Consider the following 24,428-nt stretch of genomic DNA (forward strand, 5'->3'; position numbering starts at 1 on the left):
TGTTCTCTCTCTGTCGCGGTGCGCCATTAGCGGCCACCGGCGACCATTCGGCCATGTTTTGTGTAATTAGATTCATATTCGTACGTGACATTAAAACGTGTTTTTGTATTGACTCCCAGTTTAATAAATGTACTTTCTGGCTTCTCGAGAGCTTTGCCTAGGGTCTCCCTTGCTGCGCGCGCGGTCTCGCCTTCCCCTAAGCTGTGGGGCCGTCGGGGCGCGTACGCGCGCAGCTGCGCGTCGGCACACGGAGTGGGCCGGAGCAGGCGCGGGCGCGCGCGGTGCCCTGCACGCATGGCGGCTCGGAGTGCTCGAACCCTCGGTGGTCGTCCGGCGCGCGCGGAATCGGAGCGTGCGCGCCGTGAGCGTCGCGGGTGAAGACCACAAACTGGCACCCAACGTACATTTAAGGGGAGAGGGATGTGGGAGTTCTTTCGGTCTACCGGGGCGCAGTCGTTGCTGTGCCTAAGGCTACGGACTCATTCGCCATTGCGAGGAAAACCCCTCCCAAATGACTGTCCCTCGACCGCGCGCTGTTCCCCGGGCGCCGCGACCGCGTCCCGCGACGTCATGCTACGCGGCCCTGCGATTGGGTCGTGGGGCGTGACGTATAGGGAAGAAGCCCCGACTGGGGACGATCGCCGTGCGCGGGGGGGTCGTGCTGCGAGAGGGACGAGCGCCGGTCACGAGAGGCAAGCTGCAAGGTACGTGAGCGACCAGCTATTTGTGTCCCCAACGGCCCCGGCCTGGGGAAGTTCACGTGCTTTGTCAGCTTGCGTAGGTGTGGCTTGCTGAGTGGCTCTGCATTCCGCCCTTGCGGTAGTAGTCTCAGGTGCTCAGTGCGTCACATTTTGCGTGTCCGAACCGTCGCAGACCATTGTCGGTGACGGGAAGCGCTAGGTAGCGTTTAACGCATTTCGGCCAGCGTGCGCGAACCATGGTTCGACGCGGCGTGTAACCCGCCTTCCCTCGCCATCGGGGACCGCGGGCGCCGAGTGTACTCCGTGTGTTTCGGTGCAGTCTGGTACGTGTTGGCCATTTGCGATCAATAAACGCCTTAACTGTCCTGAGCGCCTTGTGTTCCTGGGAGAGCGCCCATGCGTACGGCCAGAGCCGGCCAGGCCTTTCGGCTCGGTGCTCGAACCTGCGGTGGGTTTATCGCCGCACGCCGTCGTGCTGCGTCGTGAGGCTCCACTTCTCGGGGGCCACTTGGCGACGTTGTGCGCGGAGACGTACAGTGAGCCCACAACTTGGAGATCAAGTCTGCTGTCAAGCGGCCCTTTCCATCAAGACTCTCATGTCCAGGGCCTCTGTGTTTTGCCACCAAGTTGCGCAAAGCCGTCCCCATGCGCTTTTGCACGTGATTCACGCAGTCCTCTTTTTCAATTGGGATATGCCCATACACTTCATCATATTGTAAAGCAACATAACTGCGGCTGTCCCCCGTCACAAAGCACCGTTGTATACTGCAGATTGCGCCGCTCCAATGATCGCCTGAAAAGGATGAGGCCAGCTTCCACCTCCATCTCCCCAGCTTTATTATTAGTGTTCTTCTGACACTTGTGGCCATTCTTCCAGGCTCCATAGGAAGGGTCACTCTCCTTAGGCCGCGGTTCGCACCCAGCAAAGAAATTGCTCAATACCACAAAGTCGAGAACAAGTCCGCTGAACAACTCGATCACAGTGCCGATGCCGATATGGGATGTATGACCGCGGGTCATCCATGACCCGTTGTAGGACACCGCGATGTTCCCAGTATGACCTACGTTCAGTTCGGCGTAAAGTTCGCGAACCGACTGCGCGCAGTCATTCGTCAGATTACGTGCCGCGCGATCAGCCGCTCGCGTCAACTTCGTCTTCACATAGCTCTGCCGGGTTTTCGTCTGAAGAGCCCGACGGCTGATGCCCATCAACGAGAAAATGTCATTGAACGTAGTCTGTCGGTTCCCCGTTGCCTGCATGGCACGCGTAGCCAAAACGTTCACAGCAAAGGGTTTCATTCTTTCAGCACTGTGAATGCGCGGCGAGCTCCACACCGACGCAATCTCTCCACAGTTCGCGCACATAAAACGCAGCTTCACAGCGAGTCCATATTCCCGCTCGTCTCGTACGATTTCTAAGGCACCATTGCAGTTGTTGCAGTTCGCAAACGTTAATAAAGTGCACACGGCACTCAAATCCACAATTGTAAACGTAGTCCCATCAGGCGGGCAAAGTGCATCGTCGGTACTGTCACCCACAAATTCGCGTTTCCTCTCCATCGCTGGAGCGGAAGACAACTCTGATAGCTTTGCTTTGGTTTTCGCTTCCTCCTCCTCCAGCTCGGAGGGTTGCCGGTAGATCGTATCTTGCCGTACGCGAGCGCTGGTCGAAGGGTCCACGGCAGACGGACTTGTTGCAGTATCCGCAGTAGCGGATGCAGTTAGGCCTGTCGTTGCTGCATCGACGATTTCGGCATTGGACGCTGAGGTTGTGGCGTCCTGGGTGTTTTGCAGTGTTGAGCAGCGTTTTTTGAAGTTTTCGATGAGTGTCTGTCGCACTTTTTTCTCACCAAACTTGTGCCGCGTTCGAAATTTGCGCTCCGTTTCAGACATCGCGTTGACACTGGGGCAAGATGGCGCACCTCAATGCGCGGCTCCAAGCGCAGAGCAGACGATGGCCATGCAGTTCCGCCAACCGGGAGGCAAGCTCAAGTCACGTGCACCGAGTGACGAATAGGGAGGCGTTCTAGCACCTTTTTTTGCCACGCATTTTCTGAGTGGCCAATAGCTAAATGGGGCCCATTCTGGCGGGAACTTGAAAGGAAAAGTCGCCTCTTTCAGATGAGACCAAGATGTTCGCGCTAGCACACGTGGAAGAGCAGGCGCGTGTTTCGGAAAATGTGTCGTTTCAGCGCAAGTCCCGCCTGAAATTCAGCTAGTACATCTCGTATAAGGCGTCACTGTGGCTAAAATACTGATGTTATCGGTATGAAATTAACAATGTAGATACAATAATAGCTGTACACTCCAAAAATGCAATAAAAATTGTGGGATTCTCCTCCCTTGCCCTTGGGACAAAGGAACGACAACACAGTAGTGCAAACAATCACAAGGGCATTTATTGCACCTTTCATAGATCAATGTCTGCTAGCCGAGTTGCTATCCACAAAACATGCCGATGGGCGCGCGACAAATCTAGAAGTCCGACTCACCGCGACCGGATAGCGAGCGAATATGTTCGCCCCATGCTGGATCCCAACGTCTGGTCGTTCGCGCGTACTGTCACGCGAACGGTGGCGCATTTCAAGGCGGCCACGCGAGACGGTCTCGCAGAAGCATGGGTCGGCGCACGCGCGGCACGCCACGTCCGACCCGCTCGCTGTCCCGAATCCAAGAGCGAGCGCCTTGTCTTGCCCGCACCCAAGTAACCCCGCAGCGGCACGACACTCGCGCCATCTCTCGCACCGCGCTTGTACCACTCCGACCGCCGCGGGCGCCAGGCTACGCGAGCCATGCGGGAAAACAACATATCAGGGGATGCGTGAGAGTCGCGCATCCCCACAAAATATATCAGAGTTTTTTTCGCGATTTTTGGACGCCAACACCCGTGTCCCCCCTTAAAAAGGGTTCTCTACTACACACACATTTTCACATATCAGTAGTGCAAGTTCACAACATCAAACGCTTATCGTAGCTGTGGCTGGAATGAGCGCAAATTGCCCAACCCAATGCACACATGAATCCTGAGGTGCATGTACACAAAGAAACAGACAGGCGCAGACACGATGGCAAGAAAAATAAACAAAGCGGTGCATAATGCAGCACACAAAAATGTATGCTAACTCCTAAGAACTTGAACAACAGTTTGAAAAAGAGAAGACATGCAAAAATGATGAAGTAAAAATGAACTAAAATATTCCTTTTCACCCAAGTATGAGAATCTAAGCTCAAAGCCAAATGGCTTCATAAGCAGCATTATTAAAGCAAAAACTAAGGAAGAACAAAATGGCAACATAATTCGAAGTTGACATTTCTCTTGCTATCTTTCTTATTGCTGTTTCCAATCTTTAGCACGAGGTAACTATCCATATTAAAACCTTTTTGTTTGAAGAGATGATGAACTGTGGCAGTCGTGCGGCCTAACACTGAACTGTGAGGAGCAAAGGGTAAAGGCCACCCACCTGCAGTCCTGGAGGTACACCTCGCACAGTCTCGCACGAGTATCCATCCTCGGGGAGCAGAAAAGGCAGGGCCAGCTGAGGCTCCTCAGCCAGCTGCAGCGGGCGACCCTCCTGAGTGAGACGCGCATCTTCACCCTTGTGTGCTTCTCGCACCAGTGCTTCAATCAAGCCTGGGCCAACCTGATCACCAGGACCCAAGGGCTGGAACCGTTCTAGCAAGTGCCGCACCTGCCACATGAGGAAGCCAAAAGAATTTGTTCACAGTTTGTTTATGCAAGATATAAGGGTTTGAGAAAGCAATAATAATATATTTTTTTTTAATTATGGGGTTTAACGTGCCAAAACCACTTTCTGATTATGAGGCATGCCGTAGTGGAGGACTCCGGAAATTTCGACCACCTGGGGTTCTTTAACGTGCACCTAAATCTAAGTACACGGGTGTTTTCGCATGTTGCCCCCATCGAAATGCGGCCGCTGTGGCCGGGATTCGATCCCGCGACCTCGAGCTCAGCAGCCCAACACCATAGCCACTGAGCAACCACGGCGGGTTTTGAGAAAGCAGGCACACATGACCTCACCTTGCAAAGCAAGAATGTAAGCCATCAAACTGCAATTGCCTAAAAGAAGGTGCTCAAGCTGTTTCTTGCACAAGCAATGTAAAGGCACGAGCGCTCAGTTGTCCACATCACAAGGAGTTGTGATCCTCTTTTCCTCGTCTTTTTAGCACTGCTGCTTCTTAAATACGGAGGTGTTACGGTTGGCGTCTGGCACCACGTGCGTAAAGGAATTTCACTCGACCTTCTCTCGCCATGCCTTGTCGAAATGAGACGCGACTGCTCCTGCTACGGTTGGCATCTAGCACCACGTGCAGAAAGGAATTTCTATCATCCGACCTTCACACACCTTGCCTCATAGAAATGAAGCGTGACTTCCTAATTCGCCATGACTATTTCGAGTGTCTGCCGGTCTGGCGGAAGCCCCGCAGTGTTTACAGGCCTCTTTTGTGTGTATGTACGACTTTAGAGGGACCCTTTCCTCGAACAGCCAAACTCTACAGGAGAACTTCCACGAACCAGCTACGCGCACAAGAGACGGACAGGCGTCTACAATTCCAGGAGGCGGGACGCCCTCCTCCTTGCAGCAGACTCGATATAACCAGAGGAGGAGGGGCCCACTTTCTGTGCCGGTCACGTGACGTCAACAGAAGCAAGATCCCTCCCACGATTGTAGAGAGCCTATTTAAGGGGCTCCGAAATGTACTTTTATTTACTTCATTCTCTTCTCATCATCTTTCATCTGCGTTTCAATAAACCGTGCAAATTTCGCACTAGAAATCATCTCGCCCTTACTTGGACGCCATGGTCTACCGGATGCCTGCAGCCCACCGACAATGGCACGCTACCCAATAAGTAACGTCCGTGGAGCTTTGATAAGCAGGCATCGCTACTACTCGGCAGCAGTACGATACGCTAGCCTGGAGTATGCAACAAACTGACTGGCAGCGATTGGGATACGCAACCGTGGAGACCCCAACTTGGACGACAACTACGAGATCGTAGCCTCTTCGTCCTGGCGACAACGTTCGGAAGGAAGGTGTCAGGATTCATCACTGCATATGGTGAGTGCACGGCTTTCCTTCACTAAGATATCACTTGGCTTTATGTATTTTTTTTTAAAGTACAGTGCAGTGATTTTTTTCTTTAATCATTGATGGAAGTTTTGAGTACGTTAAGGTTGTTATAGAGTGAAGAGTTAGCAGCACTAAGGGCAGCCATGAACTTGAAGGCACTTCAGAAGCCGGAATTGTTGAGCTCGACCAAAGAGTTGGGCCTACAAATTGCCGAATCAAAGAGGAAGCCGGAGATCATTGAGGCTATCGAAGTGATCGGGGCAGACGAAGGAATGCCTAGACAGCATTGCGGAGAAAGAGGAAGAGCGCAAGTGCCTAGAGAAAAGAGCAGAGCACGAGTGGGCAGCACATGAGGCCAAAGAAGAGCGACCGTGTTGCACGCGATGCACTCGAAATGAAGCGCCTAGAAATTGAGCTTCTGAAAGCCCAAAATAGTGAAAGACCTAGCACAGAGGCATGTGAAAGCGAGCGCAGAATGACAAGACTTGATGGCACCCTACGCAGTAGGAGGGGACATAGGTCTTTTTCTGGTACAGTTTTCCAGTAAAGTTTCTGGGCTGACATCAAAGACACGGTCAAGCTCCATCATGACAATGCCCCCAGCCACATGTCCTTCATCGTTACCAACTTCCTGGCCCGGAGCAACTCCCCGGTGGTCCCCCATACCCCTTACAGTCCCGACTTAGCTCCGTGCAACTTTTTTGTTTCCCTGACTGAAGAGAGTGCTGAAAGGAAAGCATTGGGAGACCATAGAAAATATCCAAAAGCTAGTTAGTTAGTTAATTCGGGTTTAATGGCGCAAAAGCGACTAAGGCCATGCCACGCCAGTCACAAGACAGTATTGGCGGCGAGGAGTTACGGAGTCGCCATCTATTTGAAGCGTCTGGCTGGCGTAGTACGAGGGATCACGTGGCGCGCTCCTCATAGGTTTTGCTGTCAGCGCTCACTGAAAACACCACGCATGAGCTCTCCCGGACATTTCTTTAGGTACTTTCGAAACGAGAGAAGTTTGTTGCTGTCTAAATAATAATCATGGGCAAACTGATAGCACAGAATCGTTTACAGACGCTATCTCTTTACCGAATACGTACAGTGAACACCACTGCGCGCGGTTGCTGCGATGGAGTCTCCCGAACCGGCTTCTTGTGTGAAAGGTAGGTAAATGCTGAGAGCAAACTATGTGAAATATGTTCTTATAGTGTTTGTATAACTGAATGGAGAGTATATAGAATGAAGCCTCAATGCAGCGATCGCACAGATTCGCAGCGACCGACTGCGCGTCTCCATGCTTGTCCGCGCACTGTTTCGCTTTCACTGCGTGCGCGTTTTCGCACCATGCCATGAGCTTTAGGCCGCAGAATATGAGCATTTGACAGTATACAAGCAACCATTGTTGCGCTATTAGAGTTGTTCAAAAATAATTTCATTATAGAGACTTCGACGGGGACTGTGATGTGCCGTCGCGACGATTCAATCTTTTTTTTCCTCTTCTAAATTCTTGGACGTTTCAATATTATTTCTCGAGTTGCGTCGCACTGTATGTTTATCGGTGTTCTCAGCGTGCGATTTCCCGCTGCTTCTTTTTTGTAATCCAGTGCATTAATTCATAACATAAACATGACCATATGCCATGATTTTTTTTAAATGTGCTTCTTACCGCTCCCTTTCCACTCCAGTGAACTTGCCAGTATCTATAGCATCGACAAGTTCATAGACCAAACCGTCATGACATTAGTCGGGCAGCGGACTCGGGCGAGCGTCTCAGTGCGCGTGTTCCTAACATCACAGACCCGGCGCCGTAGCAGAAATCTTCCTCGTGTCTGTACTTGCTGCATACCGGAGTTGTAGCCGATGGCTCTTTGCCGGTTTTATCTTTCGCGAGCCAAGCTTCAGGCAGCTTCTTGTCCTGCGGCTACGTGTGAATAAGGCTGACACCGGGCTCCGTTGCGTACGTCCGGCACTGCGGCACCGGGCAGTAGCCTACCATGTTGCGCGCCTTCAAAAGCAGCCACTACCTATTGTGGTGCTTTCAAGCGTTGTAAAGGAGACACTCAAAGCGGGAGAATCTCGCCGCTAAATGAGGACCGCAGCATACGAAGGAATTTAAACTCTCGTTTTCAGCTCGCTTCGGCGCTCCCGAAGCAGCCGACGCGGACGCTAATGTCCACGTGATCCCTAATAGCACGTCACGCCGACGGTGGCGCCAGCTTTTCCAGTAGTGGAGCTCGAGGCCAATAAGATCCAATGTTAAGGCAAGCAATAGCTGCGTTACCTTAAAGTCGATGTAGATAATCGGTTTCATCTAAAAACTCGAACAAGTTAGTGAATGGCACTAGTGGATCATCGCCCAATTTTAAGGCAGGGTGTAAAGATATATGCAAGTGATACAAACTTTTTAAATTTGTTAAGTGGGTGGATGTCTAATTTTCCCTTTATTAATTACCTCTCTCCACCTTGCGGGTTTCCAAAGAACTATTTTGTCAAACTCTTGCCTTTGCTTCGAGTTCACAAATTCGACTTCACCATGCCATCTGATAGTCACCTGGTTAGCTCAGATGGTAGAGCGGCTGCCCCGGAAAGGCAGTGGTCCCGGGTTCGAGTCGCGGACCAGGACGAATTTTTCTTCAACTGCGAGGCTTTTCTTTTGAGGAACCCGTATGGGTTTCCTTTGTAGCGATTGCTACGAATGGGTGGATGTCTAATTTTCCCTTTATTAATTACCTCTCTCCACCTTGTGGGTTTCCGCAAAACTATTTCGTCAAACTCTTGCCTTTGCTTCGAATTGTTGACAAATTCGACTTCACCCTGCCATCTGATAGCCACCTGGTTAGCTCAGATGGTAGAGCGGCTGCCCCGGAAAGGCGGTGGGCCCGGGTTAAAGTCCCGGACCAGGACGACCAGGACATACCACGGGTTTCCAAATATCTTCCGGAGTACGTGTAATGACTGAAAAATAGCATTGAGGTCATGAAATAGCACACAGCTCAGGAACATAAAATTTAAACCCTTTCTCTCATTTTTCTTTTTCTTTAGCAAGAATACATTTGTTCATGTTGATCAATTTCGATTGCTTCCAGAGTTGGCACATGTCCTTACTTCACATGCATTAACTGTAAAGCTGCATGCTACTGCAGCCTTACAGTAGCACGCATCATTGCACTTGAAAAAAGAAGGAGGTGATGCCAGCTTCACTAATTTATTCCTTAATGCAATGTTTAGCGACTCATCACAATTATCACTTGCAGCACTTACATTCTAGTCAACTTCGTGCAGCACTGTCCTATTCATTGGTGCCAAGTGATTTCGCAACACATAGATGGCTCAGAACAACTGACGAACATAACACGTATGATGGCTGCAAAAACCCTTTTGTCAAAGTACCTGGACAGAATTAAGCTTGAAGCATGCGTCGGCGAGCAGGGGCAGGTCATGCTGAGGGTGGGCCTTGGGTGCCGCCAGCAAGTGAGCTGCCTGGATGAGACGTGCAAGGTGGCAGTCTGCGGCCAGTTCCAGGCCCTGCTGTTCAGCCCAGGCCACTAGATGGGCCAGCCGGCGCTTCAGCAGGGCACCTGTTGGCCGACAAAGTGGAGGGCGCCCGTGCAGGAGGAGGCTGTTCAGCAGCCACGCATTGACATGGTGGAAGAGCCAGGAGAACAGCTGGATCGTCAGTGCTGCATTCACCCGGCAGCGTCGCAGCAGGCTCATGCTGCTTGCCAAGACTCCAAGAGCCTCACCTGCACAGAGATGCCGAGGTATGGAAATAAATGGACAGGACACGAATTCATCTACAATTTGACACATGCCGCAGTGACCAGAAGTGAAGGCACCTGTTAGCCGTTTGCTGCAGCAAGTTAGCAAGTCCTCATATCTATTCAGTCTTCCAATGATCTTAATAACCCCTACACAGCAATATCAATATCCAATCCTCCTCCATTCCATCAACATTGAAGTAAATAAGACGTAAAAGAACACTGAAAAGGCGTATAGCTTAGCAACTTACAAAGCAGGCCTTGGGCACATACTATATGATTTACAACTTGACAGCTTGGGAGCTCTGTTTCATGCTACACAGAGCATAATCTACTGTAGGTCATGGCGTACAGAAACTATTGGCTGCAATATCCCACACGACACAAAAAGCTGAATTTGCATTGTCCAATGCAGGTGTTCTTAGATTAAAAGGTGCATGCCATCCAAATAAAATTCTTACATTTACAGGAAACAAGCAATAACCACACACAAGTGACACTGGCCAGGTGTACATGAATGTGACAGAAGCGTATTGTATTACCGTATTTACCCACATAATGATAGCACTTCCTTTTAAAAAAAAATTGCCGCAAATTCAGGGGTGCGGTCATTGCACTGGTTCAATTTCCCGCGAAAAGAATACTTTTTTTTTCATCCTGCATTTGCTGCGGGACGACAACAGGTCAACAAACAGGCGGTTGCCAATGTAACAGTGCGGGACACGAAAACAAAAATGGCGGCCGGCGGAGCAAGCCGAACACGCCGAACGTGTTTTCTTTTTCTTTTTGTGAATACATTATGCACATTGAAATAGTTTCTTCCGCATTAGTAATGAATAATATTGTTAATATCAGCAAGTCTGCAGCAATAACGCAGCCATGTCCACTTTGAGGGGACAGAAACAGAGATGGGCGTGCTTAGCTGCCAGTGACACATGGTGGGTCTGTTGCGGAAACTGCGGCATTTGTCTTCACTACTATCCTAATACGACACATTTCCGCTATGAGTGGGTGAATATCTTAGCTGTGTTACAAGCGTCGGTGCATGAATAGGGTACACTTCTAACATATCAGTGTAAACGTGGCTACTATCGTTGCCACTCGCGGTTTGTTGCGTGCCCATGAGTGCAGATGAGAAGAATCGAAAGGCGCCTTTTTTGTTGTTGTTGACCACAACCATTAAAAAGCCTTCAAATAATTAAGCCAAGGCAAGTTTGGTTGTAGCTTTTTTTTTTTTCATGAAAGTGTGGAAAGTGATGAAAGGAATAAAATGGAGCACCTGCTTAAGAATGTTTGGTGCGTGCAGACCACTTGGTATGTCTTGAAGAGTCTTCGCGTAGCATTCGACAGCAATCAACAAATGGTGAGCGCGATAATTAGCTAGACTTGGCACACGATGTATCACTGCGGCATGTTCAGGGTGCGATCATTACACAGGAAAGAAAAAAATCGAATTTTGATGACAAAATTCAGGGATGCGATCATTACGCGAGTGTGATCATTATGCAAGTAAATATGGCAATGTCCAAGCGTATCGCATCTTACGTAAACGAGTTAATTCACTAGAAAGCGGTATTGCATCATATATGCCAAACAGGAGTCGTTTGAAATGGAAAATGTGTATTTCCGCGGCCCATGTAAAGAGAAGCATACCATATTAGGAACTATGTGAGTGCATTTGCCGCGGGATGAATGAATGAATACTGGGGTTTTATGTGCCAAAACTATGATTTGATTATGAGGCATGGCGTAGTGGAAGACTCCAGATTAATTTTGACCACCAGGGCATCTCTTTACGTGCCCCCAATGCATCTTTTCACCCCCATCGAAATACGGCCAGCGGCCGGGATTTGGTCCCATAACATTGTATTTAGCAGAGCAACGCCACAGCCACTAAGCTACCGTGTGGTTGTTCACTGTGGGATGACCACTGGCTAACCAACCGGCGGCTGCCACCGCACTGCAGGACATCAAGATGAAAATGGCAGCTTACAGAGCAGGCTGCATGCGATTTCAATTCATGCATGCGTACATTATGTCTGTTTAAAACAGTGTCTTTTCTGTCAATTAGAAATGAGATTAACACTTTCCTGTCCGCACCTGTATCCATTGACAACCTGGTATCAATGACTCCAACTTTAAATTTTGCTGTGCTCATAGCGCTTTTGGACATCTAGCGTTAGCCAGCGCCTAAATGAGAAAATGTTTTTCTAGCTTCGTTCTTGTGTTTATTTCTTCCACCGCGGAGGGTATGTTTAAGGCGTCATTTAGTTGGGCGTGACGAGTGCTCATAGCTTCCAACATGACGTCGATGTTGCGTGTAGCTGCCGTATGGAAACGACGAATTCCGATGAATTTCGATGAGTCTGCACCATAATATTTTGATGGTGGTGGCAGCACAGACTCGGAAAATGATTTTGATTCATAGGATTTCAGTACAGATGGCAAAAGTATGTCCAACAGTCCCTGAACGTCATTCAACAGGTATCAGCCGGCCAATTTCATTTTCTACTCTGAACTGTTTCGTTGGTGCCGCACTAAAATCTAAGGATATGTGCTGTGTTCCAGAGGTCGCAGTTCTTATCTGCAGGCTGTCAATGTCGCTTGGGCAGGACCACTTGCTGGAAGTGGCGCAAAGAGTGTTTTGCTCAAGAAGACGGCCGGGAGTGGACCTCAGCATTGCACTTCTCATTGGCGTGCAGTGGTTCGTAAAAGCCGCAGCACAGCTCTTACAAACCGCCGAATAGCCACTAGGGCTTACCCATTTTCCTTAGTATATAAAAAAACTTCTACAGAGAGAAAGCTCATATTTGCAGGAATGTTGCATATAGCCTTCTTTCTCAAAATGTATATTTCGAATTTTTTAATATTTTCTTGGTACAAAGGAGCATCAATGTTTTTATGGAGTTTTTTTGTTTTCATATCAAATTTTTCTTTTACGAGGCCCCTATATCTTATTAGCCAAAATAAGGTACATACAGGCAATTACAAGTACAGTGGAACCCCGGTTATACGTCCCCCGGTATAGAACCCAGTCCACTCGGGTTTTACGATGGATTAGCACAGTCCCGGCGAAGTCCCCATAGAAGCAATGCATTAAAAACCCCGCTTATCCGACGAAATTTTGCACCTGACCCGCGTTATACGATGACCCTCGCGAAGCGCGGGACAGAACGGCGGACGAAAGAAAAGTGCTGTGGATCTCTTTACTCGCTCTGTCTCTACAATCACTTTCTCCCTCTCTTCTCGGTGGCGTCGCCTCTCATCGCGTTGGGGAAGCGTTTCTCTCTCTCTCGCTCTTTCTCCCCCCCATCAGCAGCCGCCCGCGACGCCCGCTGAGCTGAAATAGCGCCTTCTCTTCTCCACAATCACTTTCTCCCTCTCTTCTCGGCGGCGTTGCCTCTGGTCCAGTTTCCCAGCAGCAGATCACCGATAAGGTAGCGTGGAGAGGCCTAGGTTTATCACTGTGCTCAGGGTGCTCAGGGTGCTCACTGTGATCACGGTGCTCGACGCCATGCATTTTATTACCAGTTCGTGGAACGCAGTGTTGCTAAGCACAATTGCTAACTCATTCAAGCACTGTGGCTTTAAGCGAGAGACTGCCTCCTCTGCTGGGGACGCAACAACCTCAATGCCGCTCGAGGCCGGTGCAGGCTTCGCCGATGACGATTTCGAGGGTTTAAACCTCACCACGACCTTTGCCGAGGTGTCGCTGGATGACGCCACCGAGGAGACTTTGCCTAGTGCCGACGCCACAAATGCCGTGCCTGTGCCTACCACGTTCGCCGAGGTGCTATGGCACAGACGGCTTCCGGAACTTCATCTGTTCATGCGACGCCGCAGAGGACCTCCTTTTGGACGTTGCCCAACTCGAGCGAAAGCTCTTGGTTCACGCATCAAAGAAGGTCCAAAAGAAACTTAGACTTTTTTTAAAGTTCGCGCCAGCTGGCAGGAATCACGGCAATGGGCAGTGGAGTGCCGTAACGGTTCGTTTGAATAAAGCATGATTAGTAGCTGTACTGCAGCATTATTTCTTATCGCATTTACTTTTTTTGGCAATTTGTGTTTCCAAGCGCTGCAGAGTATGTTGGTAGTTTACATTGAAGTTTCTCGTAAATCCATCGCGCGAAATAAGTAGTATTTCTATAGGCATAATTTATGTTCGGATTTTACGACGCTTTTTCGGAGTCCCGAGAAAGCCGTATAATCAGGGTTCCACTGTATACGTACTATTCTACGTACCTCCCACTATTTTTCAACATAGTCCCCACACTGGTTCAGACCCATTTGTCCCATTGCAGCACTAAATTTGAGATGCCCACGTGGTAGAATCTGCCCAGCTGACTTCATCCAAATGCTCATTGTCATGCAAGTCTTCAGGGTCTTTTGTGAACTGTTTGAACTGTGAAGTCTGTTTGGTGGCCGGGCTTGAGCTCTCAACTTGCATCTTTGGTTGTCAATCGCCGCGTGTGTTTGCAGTTTCGAGAAAAGCCGAGTGAACCAACGATCCCAACCAAGACACCTATTCGACCTTGGCAAAGGGCTGCAGCAGATATCTTCCATCTCAACGGCCTTAACTATTTGCTCTTAGTGGATTTTCTATCTCGATTTCCAGAATTGTGTTTACTGGAATCGCTCTCCAGCACTGGTGTTGTTGGTCACGTCAAAGACGTCTTCGCTAGGCACGGTATACCCGAAGTGCTTGTCACGGATAACGGTGCTCAATTTGTCAGTGAAGAATTTAAGCAGTTCGCGAAGGCCTATGGATTCAAAGGTGTGACATGCAGCCCTAGGTACCTGCAGGCAAACGGAGAGGTAGAACGAATGGTGAAAACGGTAAAAGGGCTACTGCTAAAGTCTCATGATCCCTATTTGGCTCTGTTAGCCTACAGGGACACCCCGGGACCACTAGGCAAGACGCCAGCGGAGCTGCTCATGGGGCGGCAGTTTCGTACAACCCTGCCTCTCCATCCGAACAGGCTGGTACCAAAGACACTCAACCTGAAAGAGGTACGGAAGAAGGATGCAGTTGTCCGGGAAAAGCAGCGGCAAAATTATGACCCCAGTCATGCGGCCCGACACATGGTCTCATTGGCACCCGGTGATTCTGTCTGGGTCAAGGACTGCAGGCGGGAAGGCGTCATCTGTCAGCGGGCAAAAGGGCCGCAGTCGTATGTCGTCGCGTTGGAGAGCGGCATCCAGATCGAACGCAACAGGAAATTTCTAGTCAAGCAAGCGCCAAGCAGAATTCCAGACTCGTACAACGAGACATACGAGTTTCCCCCTAGCCTGGAAAATGCAGAAGTTAGCAATCAGCCTAACTTCCAAGCCCTCCAAAGTGACCCCACAGAGGATCAGGGTAATGTTTTGCCGCAAGTGCCAGGCGAATACGTTACACGATTCGGTAGAGCTGTAAGAAAACCAAACCGTTACGGGATATCTGAATGTAATGCAGTACGTTTCTTTTGACTGTGTTTATCATTATTTACCGTAAAAACCGGAATATAGGTCGAACTTTTTTTCAAAAGACCATTGCGAAAAGTCGACCCTCGACTTATATACCGGACATTGGCGGAAAAACTACGGAAGTCTTGCAACAATGGGCGGATGAAGTAAACAGCCGCCTTCGCCATCGCCATCATCAGCAGCGCGGCGTTAGTTCTTTATTCTATGGCGTGGCGACATTGTGGCACCGGCATTTTGCGTTTCCACTGTCGCAAAGTTATATTAATTAAAGGCTGCATTTTCATTTTGTTTCAAAATGAGCGGAAGCCGACGTCAATTGACCGTCGCCTTCAAGAAAAAGGCGATTGAGTACGCGGAAGCCCACGGGAACCTGGCAGCACAGCGCGAACTTGGAGTATCCGAAAATAGCATTCAGTAGTGGCGGAGGTAAAAGCAACGTATTACAACTTGCAGCAACCAAAAGAAAACGTCGTTTCGTGGCCGGATCGCAGCGGACTGCAGAACTGGAAGGCAAGGTTGCGGAGTCCGTCCGAGAGCTGCGTGTAACATCGCTGCCTGTTGTCGAATGCATTCGTTTGAAAGCGGTAGAGATCGCACGCGCCTATGGACTGGACAGCGAGAAGCCCTCGTCATCCGACTCTGTTCAAACGTGTTGCTCTGATTCGGAGTAGCGCTTGCGGACTTCGTGCCCTTCTGTGTACTGTACACCCGACGAATTTTTAACAGTATCGCGCGACCGTCGACCCGCGTATTTGTCAGCACCTTTTATCACGGCACGGAGCGGCGAAATAGCGAAAGTAAGGGCATGTGTACACATGCGCGTATCTCGTTTGTTTCGCTGCTCATCGCCGTTAATACGGTGTTGACAAGCACGCGGGTCGATGGTCGCGCGATATCGCTAAAAACATGGCCAGGCGCACATGCGAGCAGCATTTAAATAAATACTGTCACCATTGTGCAACCCGCTGAGTCGCATTTGTTTATAGGTAAGGGTGTCATGTCTTTCGGTACTTTTGCCACTGAAAAAGATTTTTTTTCATTTTTAGAATTCGTTAGTTGGGGGATCGACCTATATTCCGGTCCAACCTATAGTCCGGTTTTTACGGTAGTTGGTTGTTATTGTGTTGGAAAAGGGGAGATGTGACATAATCGTTGCTGCATTATCCTGTTTAGTTCTTGTCATGCCACGGCCCTTGTGCGATGCCCTGCTCATGCGTGACATGCACACATATGTATATATACTACGGAGCAATAAAGGCCGGGGTTCATTCCCGTTCACGTTCAAGACAGTGTCGTTTGTCGCGGGAACACGACAATGCAAAGCAAAGTTTAATATCCTGATAGAATATGGTACGATTCTGCAAAATAAGCGCCGCGTAAATTTGTTCACGCCAACAAATGAAGGAGAACCTGATGGAATGTAGCTGTTATCATGCAAGTACTTTCAGTGTATTTCACATGATAGCAAAAGCACAGTTATTGGAAGTGCCAGCAATAAGACACTACATGGTTTTAGCTAGCTGGACAGGAAAATGCACAAACGGTGGCAAATGGGCATGTGCAATACGGTAAATTAATATGCTACGCTTCTACCGCATCCATGTCAACACGACTACTGCCTCCGCTTTCGCAATGGGGGGACTCACCAATTGGTGCATCTGTGGCCGTATCCGGGCTGAGAAAAGCACGAGGCAAAGCCTGGGCCAACTCGCGCCGCTGTGCTGCAACAAGCTGGCGGAATGCCAGCTGGAGTGCCTCGGTCAGCAGGTCCTGAGCATCCAAGGTGTAGGCACTGAGGTGCCGGTCCTGCCGCAGGAAGTGCAACAGCTCACTGGCATTGGCCAGCCAGAAGGCCAGTGGCCCAGAGTCTCGTTGTTGCTGTTCCACAGCTACCCGCACTCGAGCTCCTATATTGGTGGCGAGTGCCGTCAGCCGTTGTGCACGCTCAGTGGGGCTTGTCTCAGGTCGAAAGTGTGTGGAAGCCCGGTAGCGGCAGGCCATGTAGAGAGTGTATGCAGGAACTAGTTTAAACTGGACCGAAAGCCAGTCCAGTTGGTTGATGACTGCGTCCAGGAACAGGGATTCATCTAAAGCACCAACAAGAGAGAAAGACGAAGGTCAATAGAATGATAAATTGTCAGGATTAAATTAGCGAGAGATTGTGAACCATTTGGCTGAAGCACACAGCTCTGCTTAAAAGAATGCAAAAGGTAAACAGCTGCCTGTGGTGAACACTGCAAGATTGCCCACGACATAAACCTTAGAACAATAACTGAACAGAGCCAACATATACAGCTGAATGCAGATATATCGAACCCACATGTAACAAATTATTGTGTAGAATGAACGGCTGTAAAATCCCCTTGAAAATTTTTTTATAATATTTTTATGTTATATATCAATTACCTATACGGCCGAACTCACTTATAACAATACCAGTTTAACAATATATCTGTTATTACAATGAGAAGCTGCTGCACCGTCAACTTCACCGTCAATTTTTGTATGTTTTCCCATGGTGAAATAACCCGCTTACTACAATGCCCCGATGCCGCCTTATTGGTTGTAATAATGAACTTTGGCTGCTGGGTGTCCAAGCGGAATGGTAGTGAAATGCAATATCACTGAAAAGAAAAAACAAAACGAGAAATTCGAGCCACTGCACAATAGGCCGCTGCCCCAACATCTGCTGCATGCTCATTTTCCAGCATTCTCTGCGTGCCGCTCTCCAGTTGCCTTTCCACCCCTCTGAACACAAATGCACTGCGCCCATAGCTCTGTGCCGCGTCACCCTCCGAAACATGAATGGACCGCGTCGACTGCACTGCTCCCAGATTGTTTGCTGGCTCCTCATTCAGTGCAGTTCTGTAAACAGCGTAACCGCCAGTGTTCATCTTTGTTGGTTGTGTCGAAATCGTTCCTGGCCATGTGATTTCTCAGCCTCGTTTGACTCACCGCCGAAACAGAAGATGGCTGATCCGCCCGCTGATCATTGGCAATGTACGACGTTGCCGGTAAAAACAAAGCACACGGCTATATATTTGGAAACTAAGTGCTTCTAACCAGTGAGGCGATCGTCGCGAATGTGCCTGCATCGGATAGAGATAGCGACAACGCCAGCGATGTGTCGGTACGGTAGGCTGCCTCAACGTTCTTCTCATAGGAGGTCCGGCAGATGATTCAGTCCCTCCGGGGTTTCGTTTTCATGAGGAACCTAGAGTACATTATGTGGAGCACCTGGATGCCTTGGAGGAGGATGTCGGCAAGCTTCGTGCAAAGCATGCAAGCCTGAGGCACGTAGGGTTTTCTCGTGCATGCCAGTGCGAAGTACGTGTTGAGATGCTTGGAGTGATCCCACCTCAGCGTTTCCTCTGGGTTTCTCAAGCTGACAGGCTGCCGTGGCAGCATTCTCGCAATTTTTAAAAGGCCCCTATTGGGGCCACCAAAGCGATGCCTTGGCGGTACTCGCATATCGCTTGCAACCAGTGACCCCTCTTTCCAGTTGGTATAGGAGTGCCATTCTTTAATGCCTCACAGCCGCAGCTTGTTACATGCAATGGGAGTGCCCAGGAAGCAGTTAAACGAGTGAACACAATCAGCAGCCGGATGGAGGAAGGTGGTGGGGAAGGGCACTGGCATCCCCGCCCTTATAGTTTTCTCAGAACAGCTCTACCATCCCCCTATTTCGATTTTTACGTGTAACCCGGCTATAACAATTATCGGTTATAACAATGGAATTTTCGTGGCACTTGAATGTTGTTATAAGTGGGTTCAACTGTATATGACACTTTTTTGTGATACCCTTCTGATTCGATATGTCTGAGTTTCACTGTATGTACACTGGCACTGCAGGTGTAACAATGACGTTACTGCAATGTGGTATAGTGGTACACTTGGAAATACATTAAAAGAAAAAGGATAAGCTGCCCAACAAATCAACAGTTATAAACAGCTGTGAAAAAAATAATGCAGAAAGTTATCTTATACTCAAGAAAAAATGCAGCACAAGTAAGTAGACTTCCGTTAATTTGCATAACACGAAACTTCGGTGGATAACTTGCAGGTGAGCAGTCAGCATGCACACTTCTGACCCACTGTGGTGACTCAAATAGCCACCCCTTTACTGGGAGCGTTTGTCTCGGAAGATTTCCAAGCTATAACGCTAGTTCACAACGTCTGATTACCATATTTAGCCGATTATAATGCGGGCCTTTCTTTCCCAATAAAATTGAACTGAAAACCACTTCCAAGGCTTTTGTATGTTTTGCGCTGTAATACGCCTGTATTTAATAAAAGGAAAATTAGACATCCACCAAAACCTAGCTAAGTGCTACAACATAAACCCATATGGGTTCCTCGAAAGAAAAGCTTCACATTTGAAGAAAAATTCGTCATGGTCCGGGACTCGAACCCGGAACCACCGCCAATCCGGGGCAGCCACTCTACCATCTGAGCTAACCAGGTGGCTAGTGGATGGCAGGCAAAGTCGAATTTATCAATAGCTCAGAAGCAAAGGCAAGACTTTGATGGACCGTATCTACTTGCATAATGATCACACTTTTTTTGCCAAAAATATTGCTGCAAATTCAGGGGTGCAATCCTTGCACGGGTTAAAATTCCTGCGAAAAGAAAACATTTCTTTTTTCATCCTGCATTTGCTATGGGATGACAAAAGGTCAACAAACAGGCGGCTGCCGCTGTTAGAGTGCGGGACATCAAAACAAAAATGGCGGTCGGCGGAGCAAGCCGAACGCGCTGAACACGATTTTTTTTCTTTTCGTGAGTACATTATACACATTGAAACAGTTTCTTCCGTATCAGTAATGAATAATATCGTTAATATCGGCAAGTCTGCAGCAATAAAGTAGCCATGTCCACTTTCAGGGGACAGAAACAGAGATGGGCGTGCTTAACTGCCAGTGACATAGAAACACATGGTGGGTCTGTTGCGGAAACTGCGGCATTTGTCTTCACTACTATCCTAATACGGCACATTTCCGCTATGAGTGGGTGAATATCTTAGCTGTGTTACAAGCGTCGGTGCATGAATAGGGTACACTTCTAACATATCAGTGTAACCGTGGCTACTATCGTTGCCGCTCCCGATTTGTTGCGTGCCCATGAGTGCAGATGAGAAGAATCGAAAGGCGCCTTTTTTGTTGTTGTTGACCACAACCATTAAAAAGCATTCAAATAATTAAGCCAAGGCAAGTTTGGTTGTAGCTTTCTTTTTTTTCATGAAAGTGTGGAAAGTGATGAAAGGAATGAAATGGGGCATTTGCTTAAGAATGTTTGGTGCTTGCAGACCACTTGGTATGTCTTGAAGAGTCGTTCGCGTAGCATTCGACAGCATTCAACAGATGGTAAGCGCGATAATTAGCTAGACTTGGCACACGACATATTGCTGCTGCAAGTTCGGGGTGCGGTCATTACACAGGAAAGAAAAAAATTGAATTTTGACATCAAAATTCAGGGATGCAATCATTGAGCGAGTGCGATCATTATGCAAGTAAATATGGTAATGGTTCAGCAGATACCCGCAAGGTGGAGGGAAGTAATTAATAAAGAGAAAATGAGATATCCACCCAAACGTAGCTAAGTGCTACAAAGGAAATCTTATATGGGTTCCTCAAAAGAAAAGCTTCGCAGTTGAAGAAAAATTTGTCCTGGTCCAGGGAGTCGAAGCCGGGACCACCGCCTTTCCGGGACAACCAGTCTACCATCTTAGTTAACCAGGCGCAAATACAGGCGCAATACACCTGTATTGAACCAAAGGTGGCTTTAACTCTTTCCTTACCGCAGAAAACGGCCGTTTTTGCTATGTGTCTACATATTATTTTTTTTCTTGGGAAAATGTTGTTGTACAATGGATTGTTATATATGAAAATGTAGCTGATTGTTTTGCCTTTCCAATGTAATAACATACAAAGTAATCACTGCGACATTTTTTCATATTTTATCTCTGAAAGTTGAAGAAAAGTAAGGAAAACATACATGCGAAGACACGAAATTGACACTACACTTCACCACACATAGAAGAAAAAAAAACTGGGATATACAAATGATTGTCCATGAACTCAGGTACACTTCCTGAAAATCTGAGCACGCTAGCTAAAAAATTATATTTTCAAGCGACCTTTGAACTCAGCGCCCATGACGTATGTGCCAATCGGCGAAACAGTTACGCGTAGTCGTAAAACAAAGGTGCGCTTCACAGGTGCTGCAAAAAACATTTGTCTTCACTTCTTTCTTGGTTTTCTCATAGCACTGCTTACAGTTCCTTCGGTTGTCGACCTTCTCAGGCTTGTGGCGAACCCAGTCGGGTGGCAGATAAGAGATGCTGGCCGGTTGATCATCATCAAGATTCAAAATTTGCTTGATGAGCATCTCTCGGAAAGAAAGTTGGTCAAAGCGGGCACTCAGACGTAGCTCAGCAATGTCGGGGTGCCCTTTCCGATGCTCTTGAAACAGAATAAAACTATTTACACAAGCAATATCTATGCAGTGGAAAAAGAGTGTTTTCCACCAGCGCACACATTTACGAAGCACGTTGTACGTTCCAATGATTTGGTCAGATTTGTCAACGCCCAGCATACCTGCATTGTACTCATGTACCAACAAGGGCTTTCTTATGGTCCTCTCGCTCCACTTGTTGCCCACTTTTGTACGTCTCTTTGCAGGCACATGTTCATTGGCTGTATGAATGGTGCTCATGAGACTTACAGCCTTGCGGTCCTTCCACTGAAGAAACAAGACGTTTCCTTCCCTTATCCAACGAATGTCTCCACGTTCAGCTTTCTTTTCCCATTTTGGATCTTTCAGATCGCCAGGGAAGCCTCGACGATCTTTTCTCGTTGTTCTACATGCCAGCGTTTTGCACTGAAGGAGGTGTTCGAAAAGGTGCTTCGAAGTATAAAAATTGTCCATGTAAATTTTGTATCCCTGTCCTAAATATTTATCACAAAGCTTACCCACTACATCAAAAGCCAATCCATGCAGTCCCGGTCTCTCCCGCTTGCCCGTGTAAACGAAGAACTGTAAGGTGTATCCAGTTTCTGACTCAGCTAAAACCCACAATTTGTAGCCCCACTTTGTCACCTTGTCCCGAATATATTGCCTGATTACCGAGCGTGCTTTGGATTTCACCATCCTTTCATCGACTGAAATGGCTTCCCGTGGCTGAAAAAATCGTGCCGACGCCTCGTTGATCTCTCGAAGTAGTGGGAGTACCTTCCGCAGTTTGCCAGCTGAAGCAGCACTGTCATCCTCAGGGTCCGAGACATGCAAAAAAGCAAGCAGGGAGAAGAAACGCTTCCTGCTCATGATCTTTCCTGGAAGTAGACCGCCGTAGATTGTTCCAGTGTTCCAATACAAGTGGAGTCTAGGAAGTTGCACGATGCCCATGTAAATCAATAGCGCAATGAAGCGCAACATCTCAGGGGGCGTGACCTCTAGCCAGGAGCCATCTGGCTGAGCATAGCTTGGTTTCTCAAAAATTTTCATCCACGCATACTTGTTTGTGTGTGCACAGAAAGTGGAAATCATTTCAGCGGTAAAAAACATCATGAACATGTCCAGTGCACCAAGAAACCTCCGCGTCTCACTCCGGCGCGTCACGTCCAGTGCGCGATTCGGTGAAAACCTGACTCGGCACGGCGTGTTTGGCAAAATATCGCCTCCGTATGTAGTTGACACCCTAAAAGAAAAACGTAAACAGCTGTCGTCATTTACAAAGCACGCGCATCGTATAACAACAACACTGACATCCGAAACTATGCTTACCTTGCCACGGTAGTTGAAGGTCCGGGCTGTGTAGAGGAATCATCACTATCGGAGTCGAAATCCGATGATCCAACGTCCTCTGCGGACTCCTCACTACTGCTCATATCGATAATATGAGCATCAGAAGCAGCGGAATCACTTTGAGAAGACTTCTTTTTCAGCGGCGCGCGACGCGTTTTCGGCGGCATGTTGGGAAAACTCCTCGCTACCTTCTCCGCTGCTTTTTTTTTTCTCGCAGGAGCCTTCGCGCTAAAACGCAAAAAAACATATAGAAAGTGCGCAGTAGTTCTTCTATTACTGGCCAGATGGCGCCACACGTCCGTAACAGCGGAGTTTTATTTTTGGCGGGGCATTCAAAACCATCGATCCATAGTGATCGATGCTCTATGGCGCGGTAAGGAAAGAGTTAAAGGGACACTGACCAAAATTTTCATGGCTGAAATTTTCATCCCAAATGATTGCTTGGCACAAATTTGTTTTCAGGCTGAAACTAGCGGAAAAGAATGAATTCGATGCACTTTTCGTAAAATACCCTGTCTAGCGGCCGTGCCGTGAACTCGAGGTAGTGACTTGTCTGTGACGTCTGTGCTGGATACTGGCGTACCAGCAATCGCCCGCACCTGTCCAGCCACATGAACAGCACCAGACGGCAGCAAACGACGTCTGAATTATGCAGTTGCTCACGGCCGCATACTTGTTTCCGCAAGCAGAGCTTGAGCCCAATTCTTCAGAGTCGCGGTTTGTGTTGTGTGCTGCTTTGTAATGTGATCAGTGAAGCGCCTGGTACAATGCAGGAGAATGCCTCTACGCTGCTGCGAGCAAGGGTGAGAAAAGTACAGTCGCCGATTGATTTTTCGGACTCCTAAAATTCGGACATGCTCGATTATTCGGTCTGCTTCGCGGCACCACCATTCTCTCCCTAGACCATAATGTATAACAACTGCTGAAAGTCCGGACACTCTATGAGCCCATTCGTTCAAGAGCACCATGCACAGACTCTGACCGGTGCATGGTTCGACTTGCTGAACGTCATTTTTAATGCGACAGCGTTAAGGAGCTCGTGTCGCAGAAAAGCCGGTGTCGTCGGCGTTGGCCGCGAGAGAAAAATCCCGGAAGGCAATTCATAAATAAAAACAACTTGCAAGATAGGCTGGGTCGGAATCGAACCAGGGTCTCTGGAGTGTGAGACGGAGACACTACCACTCAGCCACGAGTTCGATGCTTCAAAGTGGGACAAAAGCGCCTCTAGTGAAAGCGGTGTTGCCTTAGAAACGTGCCGTAGAAAGTTATACTGCGGTGTATATCGATAATTATGAGCATGTAAATTACAGAAGTTGCAGTTAAACGAGTAGCGAAGTACGTTTCCGCTACATTTCTTCTGCGCTTGGTGCACACGCAGAGCCATCTTGCAGCAAACACAGAAGACCCCCTCCTCGCAATGTACGGCGCTGCCCCGACAGGTGGCGCGCCACTCGCCCGCTTCTCCCCTTTGTCTCGTCAAGAGCATGCCGAGCGAATGAGTGGGCGGTGCGAACGGGGTGCTATAACGCTATCACGTTCCAGTCTTGAAGGCGAAGCTTAAGCGTCCTCCAATTTTTGTTTTGAACGGAGCCTCCTTGCTGCCCCAAGAAGTGGCGCT

General features: G+C 48.6%; 2 protein-coding genes across 5 annotated transcripts in view; both read right to left on the reverse strand.

Moving 5' to 3' along the window:
- cno (adherens junction formation factor afadin) overlaps window positions 1–24,428 on the reverse strand; it is a 151,050-nt gene that overhangs the window by 80,980 nt on the left and 45,642 nt on the right. For all 4 annotated transcript variants that reach the window (XM_050174694.3, XM_055068500.2, XM_055068502.2 and 1 more), the window contains exons 10-12: window positions 16,654–17,094; window positions 9,174–9,526; window positions 4,163–4,390 (exon numbers count right to left, since the gene is read on the reverse strand). In XM_050174694.3, coding sequence (XP_050030651.1) covers window positions 4,163–4,390; window positions 9,174–9,526; window positions 16,654–17,094 — 1,022 coding nt within the window. The remainder of the gene's footprint in view (window positions 1–4,162; window positions 4,391–9,173; window positions 9,527–16,653; window positions 17,095–24,428) is intronic.
- LOC140213282 (piggyBac transposable element-derived protein 4-like) lies at window positions 19,455–22,671 on the reverse strand. Its single transcript, XM_072284430.1, has one exon. The coding sequence runs from the start codon at window positions 22,577–22,579 to the stop codon at window positions 21,152–21,154; it is 1,428 nt and encodes a 475-aa protein (XP_072140531.1). The 5' UTR covers window positions 22,580–22,671; the 3' UTR covers window positions 19,455–21,151.

This window comes from Dermacentor andersoni, chromosome 9 (assembly GCF_023375885.2).
Source record: "Dermacentor andersoni chromosome 9, qqDerAnde1_hic_scaffold, whole genome shotgun sequence".
In the NCBI taxonomy this organism is placed as follows: Eukaryota; Metazoa; Arthropoda; class Arachnida; order Ixodida; family Ixodidae; genus Dermacentor; species Dermacentor andersoni.

Excerpts from the sequence above, each read along its gene's own strand:
- LOC140213282 (XM_072284430.1), bottom strand. The coding sequence starts at position 22,579 with ATGTTCATGATGTTTTTTACCGCTGAAATGATTTCCACTTTCTGTGCA.